The sequence below is a fragment of the Octopus bimaculoides genome, unplaced genomic scaffold (genome assembly GCF_046866305.1).
Source record: "Octopus bimaculoides isolate indiv1 unplaced genomic scaffold, ASM4686630v1 contig87, whole genome shotgun sequence".
In the NCBI taxonomy this organism is placed as follows: domain Eukaryota; kingdom Metazoa; phylum Mollusca; class Cephalopoda; order Octopoda; family Octopodidae; genus Octopus; species Octopus bimaculoides.
The window spans coordinates 1-6825 of NW_028315337.1; the positions used below are offsets into that span (position 1 = coordinate 1).

Here is a 6825-nt window from a genome sequence, read left to right on the forward strand (position 1 = left end):
CAATGAAGGACTCAAGCCTGCCCTAGATGCCCATATAGAGACAAATCTAAATGTCTTCTAGGACAGTAGTGTGATATATCTTTCATTGCTTATAAAGCACAGGTTTCAGTGAACTATGACAATGGCCATACAAATATCAAATGTTATATTTGGAGCCATGGAAGGAAAATTTAAATCTAGGTATAACAACCATCTATCAAATTTTAGGTACCATGATAAGAGACATTCAACAACCCTTTCAGCTTTAATCTGGAAACTTAAAGACGAAGTGACCAGTTTCAACATCAAATGGAAAATCCTCTCCAAGTCTAAGCCCTGTATTAACAGGTCCAAAAAAAAAATGTTCAGTATGTACTCTTGAAAAACTGTATCTCTTTAAAAACTTGAGAACTTCCAACAAATACATAAATTTGAGGAACAAGATTTTTTCTGTATGTCTGCATTTCAAAAAACACATCTTGTTGGAATTTAAAAGTAGGCCATTGGACACTTAGTAAACCATTAACATCTTGCTTATGCCTGCTTTACATCAAATTATTGTAACATTGGTTATCTCCCTTGTATTTTTCTTTAACGTTATCAGCTCAAAATACAACTGACAAATTGTTTTGTTTTCACTTTGATAAATAGTGGAATAAATTATTATTTCCACCAGGATACCCTGGGTAGCTGTATTTCCAAGATTTATGGTTTTATAAGATTACTAGCAGAAGTGCCCGGCGTTGCTCGGGGCTTAATTGTTTTAAAGTACTGTTGATGATTCTACTCGATTATGATTATTGAGGGAAAGATTGCTATAAGTTGAAAACCAACCAATCAATTTGCAACTGGACAGAAAGCCTTGCCTAGAGCATTGCAGCACTCTGAGAAGTGGGTAACAATAGAATGTGAGGTGGCCCTGAAAAAGCTGTTTTATTGTTCTCACAATTGTAACAATGTCTTAGCAATGCAGATGACTTAAGACAGGCACGTACTGTATCAGCTCTATTCCCTTTGGGAATAACTGGCAGTATTTGCCTGAAGTCTCCTGAAAGAAGAAGTGTTATGCCTCCCATGGGAACTGTAGAGTCTTTGATGTCTCTCAGAGATCTATGTAGCGCCTTAAGAGCACCTCTGTAGGCCACTGTACATTCATCCCAAACGATAAGCTTGCATCGTCTGAACACTTCTGCCTGATCTGAGCTGTTACTGATGTTGCAAATTGGTGTGTCCGTCTTCGCTAAGTCAAGCGGAAGGTTGAAAGTGGAGTGAGCTGTCCTGCCGCCTGGCAACAAAGTAGCCGCAATTGCAGATGATGCCACAGCTAAGGCAATGCCTTGTGTTCGCCTAATCTCAGCCAATATTAATTTTGTGACAAAAGTTTTGCCAGTTCCTGCAGGAGTGTCGAGGAAGAAAATCCCCCCAGCTTTGTCCCGGACAGAATTAATAACGGAGTTGTAAGCGAACTTCTGTTCTGGAAGGAGCTTTGGCTCATTGTTCGCTATGTACTGGGCAAGTTCGTCAACATTATAACATGTCTCACGCAGCAAATCGGAAGACAGTGTGTTTGGGCGTTCCCGGTTTGTTGAAGGTAGTCCATACACTGGCAACGCACTCCCACCCATATTGAGAACAGTATCTTCGATTTCAAGCAGCGCTCTGTTGTAAATGAGGTCACTGTACTCGACGTCGTTTGATGGATTTAGCAAGTGAACCTGATGCAGAAAATCTTCAGACATGTAATTTTTGTAGGTCAGCCATAAAGAGGCGGGATCGCCCAAGTCGCACCATAGGAGTAGAATAGCGAAAAGCGATCTTAGTCTTTTAGGGGATTTTAACAAAACGCCCTCCGCCCATTGTGAATCGTCCTCCAAAAGTCCGCGCCTGAAGCAGGCTTCGCGGAAAGTGTCACATAATTCACTGTCAACAGTTCTTATGTCTTGAAAGCTTTGTGGAGAAGGTGAAGGTGAAAACACTCATGCTGGTGGGGAGGCACAGTGTACACTCTTCCTAGACAACTGTTAAACTTGACACCGAGATGTCCTTGAACATCCTGACCTGACTTCCTACGCACCCAAGTGTTCTTTGACAACACATAGTAGGACGGAACCTGAGGGTATAAAAGCGTTTTGGCAAATGTGTCAATTTGGCAAAGCCTAAAAAAAACAGTCAAACTTGTTTCTTTTCGATTGGCTGCCAATTGAGCAGCAGTCTGTTCAGTAAAATAAGTCCGCTGGCCGTTTTCCAAATGAACCGCGAGTTGTATGATGGCGGGGTTCCTTTGGTGAAGCGGAAACCCGAATATCCGCCAAAAAGCTTCACCACTGCTGATATATCAACCTGCCAAGTACTGCGACACCTCGTCCATGCTATTGTCCTTTTGAAGGCCGAACATGGCAGCGTCCGAACCCTTGTTAACATAAGTACTGAATGACAGAACTCCACATTTATATGAGCATTGAAAATTGTCATCAGTAATGGACAGTATGGGACCACCCATCTATTATCAACTTGATGACCCCGTAAGGTTATAGTGAATCCCCCATTCTCAGGCCGCCTTCGTCTGTACAGTGGATATCCATCACCAGCGGTCTGGGTCTCGTCCACGAAACTCTTTGGGTATCGTTTAGTGCACACATGGTCTTTGTGGCATGAGGAGAATTTTTGAAAACCGGGACCGCACGGACCATGCACCATGTGTGCCTTGACAATGTCGTACAGCTGTCGGTCAACAGTGGGGTTTGGGATTTCTGCTTTGATGATTTCATCTATAAGTGTAGGGTCTATTTTGGTGACCAACCAAACCAAAATGTGTGCGTGGCAACCCTCTCTTCTGCCACTCAACAGTATACATGTGACACTTAACAGGGCCAAACACCTGCCCTTTTTTGATGAAATCAATTAGCCTAGTCAGCTTCTGCTTGAAAATCCTGGCAATAAGATCATGCCGATGGCAGTACTGCTGGTGTGGGAGAAGTTCCCGTGTTACCTCAACCCACTTGAGGTTACATGTAAACGTGATGAATAAATCAGGGCGTCCATAGTGCCGAACGAAAGTCATAGTGTCTTGTGTTCGCTCGTGCATGTATCGTGGCCCCCCTGTATATGTTGAGGGGAGAATGCACATTTTGCCGATGTTTCTTGGGTCAGCATCATTATTGATGCCATCACGCAAATGGATGTAGGAATCAGATCGCAGCTTCTTGTAAGTGACAGGTATTTGCATGTATCTGTGTATTTGTATGTAAGTGTATAGGTGGCATTTCATGTGCGGAATAAAAGGTGAAAGTTGTTATAGAAAGAGGAAATGACATTGTGTTACAGGGGAAAATATTTATTTGACTCTCTTTTTCTTTCGTTTCTCTGTTAGGGTTTAGTTCCCGCCAATTAGAATGAGGTCATTGGTAACCATAGGTACATATATATGTGTGTATTTACGTATGATTGGCAGTGTGTCTGTTTATTTGACTCTCACTCCCCTTCGTTTCTTTGTCTTTTTTCTTGGATCATTCGTAAACGTTCATAAGAGAAAGTAGCAATTGAAACGATGTGTAAGAGGAATAGAAATAGTTAATTTTAGAGGGGCAAAGTAATTCTGTATGTAGTTTTAGTATCGAAATGTGATTGTTTCACTTTTGATAGTTTTCTTTTTCTCCTTCCTTTCTTTTTGTATTTGTTGTTGGATTTTTCGTAAAGCTTCATAAGAGAAAGTAGGAGTTGAATGGATTTGTATTAGAAAGAAGAAATTAGATTTTATTAGGGAGAAAATGTTTACCTCCGTGGTTTTACGGATTTTATTCATTATTAGGAAATTTTTGGAGTGAAAAAATGACGCAGTGACCTAACTTATCGTATTTAGAATATTAATTGCGATTGTTTAATCAAAGAAATTTTGAATTGTGTAAATGTATTAATTTTAAACATACACACACACAGAGTAGATTTGCCTTTTATAGTATAGATATATATATATATATACATATATATATATTTGATATTATTTTAAAAATTACATGGTAGCACAAATGCAATGATATACACTAATCTCTTTTATCTTATCCCTGGCTGGAGTGAAGTATTCATGACCAGATTACAGTATATGTGCATGTGCAACCTTTCATTTGAATTTCTACTTGGCAAACATTGCATGTTTGAATATCTCTACAACTTCATTTGTATATATATATATATATATATATATATATATATATATATATATGATACATATATCATCATTTTAATATATTTTAATGTCAACTTTTCCGTACTTGCATAGGTCAGATGAAACAACACTCAGAGAGGATTTCTACAAGTGAATGCCATTCCTGATGCCAACTCTAACCTATTTCCAAGCAAAGTAATAATCCCCCAGTCTATTAAACAATGCACATGTTTTCATCTGCATGGACAAAGAGAATTTTGTTCGCACAGTGAGGCTTCACAATTGTGAAGACAAATGGTAATATGAACTATTTGTGTGGTATAAGCCATTAAAAAATTTTCATTGCTCTTTTTCTTACATTAATAATGTGAGTTTTCTTCCTAAATCTTTAATACTAATAATATTTTGTTTTAAGTCTGTTTTAGCCACTGACAACACTATGTTAGAACCTTTTTTTGGTAGTAGGATTTGCTCTTATTATTACAACTTATGTTTCATTGTCTTTTTTTCAATTAATATTCTTCATTTATTCATCATTATTTTGTAATATTAAATGCATGTTGTTAATAACTGCTTTACAATATTTCCTCTTATAGTAAGGCAGCAAGCTGGCAGAATTGTTACTGCACTAAGCAAAATGCTTAATGGCATTTCATTCATCCTTATATTCTGAGTTCAACTTTGTCTTTCATTCTTTCAGGGTTAATAAAACGAGAACTAGTTGAACACTGGGATCGATGTAATTGACTTATCTCTCCCCAAAATTGCTGGCTTTCTGCCAGAGCTTGAAATCAGTATTTCATTATACAGCTGTCTGCTTTAAATTCTATATTTTCAACTGTTGCATGCTTTGCCAGCATTCTACTAAGAATTAATATATCATTGCTTTAACAATGGTAAATATACTTTTAGTATTTTACTTTTCAACGTGAGAAATTCTAAGATTACATTGTTATTAACCCTCTCGTTACTATATTTCTGATCAAAATACACCCCTCATGAGTTTCAATTAAATTCTAAAATAATCATGAATTTAAACTAGTCTCATTAAACACCTGTAACTTTTTATTTATCAACATATTAATGTGATATTTGGAATATAATTAAAGAAAGGGTTCTTAATCAATTCTATTGCATAATTTTTGTCTCAAAGTTCTCCTTACGTACTGGGGGGAGGGGTATTGCTAGTGTCTCTTACATGTAAATACTGGTTCAGCTTCACGAATCGTACTCGTTCATAATACTGGAAATATATTCATCACCAAAAGGTTCCTGATCACTCCAGTAATTTGTTATTCTGGATAACTATCTAATACCCATAATAATATTTATGGCAAAAAATGCCCGTATTTCATCTACAGTTGCAGGAAACCACAAGCTATCTTTTTTTTCCAGTTTGTTTACATTCTGCGTAACGGTTTGTTTCCGCAGTAATCATTTCAAACAAGCATGAAAAAGAAGTCTAAAGGTTTCGCTTCCTGAGAAAGACTATGGGTAGACCCTGTTTCCTCAGAAAAATTGTTAATAAAAATATTTTAAAAATATTTTTCTGGTGTAAAATCATCCTCGCTGTCGCCGTCGCTGCTTTCAGAATCGCTATTTTCAGAATTGCTGCGTTCAGTTTTGGATACAGAAATATCCGATTCATTATCGTTCACCATGTGCTTTTGTAGCTCATTCATTCTTTTCTTCGATATCTCCATATCTTCTGTTGAAAAACCTTCAAATTCGGAATCACTGCTTGATAGCATGAAACTCCTCTCCATCTTCAAAGTTTAAAAAAATTAATGCCGCAAAAAATGTGGAAAAAAATCTTCCAAAATTCACTGAGTTCAAATATCACGCCAAACAATGTCGGAGACAATAACTCAACTGTTTGCAAAGTGAAATCAGGTGTTTTAACGAATGTACTAACGAGATTTGGGTTCAAATATACATTTAAATAACAATGGGTACGTTCGGCCGGCTACGGCTGGGTTAGTAACGAAAGGGTTAAATATCTACCTACTGGCTGGCTTCACTTCACTTTCATTCTGTATGTAACAATATTTGATTATATAACTGCATGTTATATATAAACAAACAATGCACTTCTTTCATTTAGTTTGCATCAAAAGAGTGACAATAATGCAAATTAGATAGGCTTAATTTTCCACTACGCATAAACATAGATAAGATAATGGTATTTATGATGATATTGTGTTTAGTAACAGACACTAACTGTATTAAAAATGCATCAAAGTGTGTGTGTGTGTGTATATATATATATATTAAAATTTATTGGCAATATTTATTAGCAGTTAAGTTTTCATTGCATTATAAATGCATGTTCTTTTAACATATACCTGTATTTTACATTTTCCACTGTTGATGTTCAAGTTTCCTTCATGTTGCATGTTTTGTAAGCATTCTTCACACATATATATGCCATAGTATACTTATGTATATACACTATAGGAATATACAATACATACGATATCAAATCAATGTAAAATACATTATCTTAAACATAGCATGCTTGCACTAGTATATTTTAATATAATCTTGGGAATAACTTTATAGTGCACTTCCCAAAGTTTGTCTCCAGATATTGGCTAGCAAAGTTTATTATATAATAAGACTTCTTCTGTTAGTGGATATACGAGTGAAAATCTGCAAATATCCATAGAGTATAAACAAACAAA

At 36.5% G+C, this 6825-nt stretch overlaps 1 protein-coding gene across 1 annotated transcript; it reads right to left on the reverse strand.

Moving 5' to 3' along the window:
• Window positions 1-845: 845 nt before the first annotated feature.
• On the reverse strand, window positions 846-1718 carry LOC149129267 (uncharacterized). The gene has a single exon (XM_089346641.1). The coding sequence runs from the start codon at window positions 1716-1718 to the stop codon at window positions 846-848; it is 873 nt and encodes a 290-aa protein (XP_089202767.1).
• Window positions 1719-6825: the final 5107 nt, after the last annotated feature.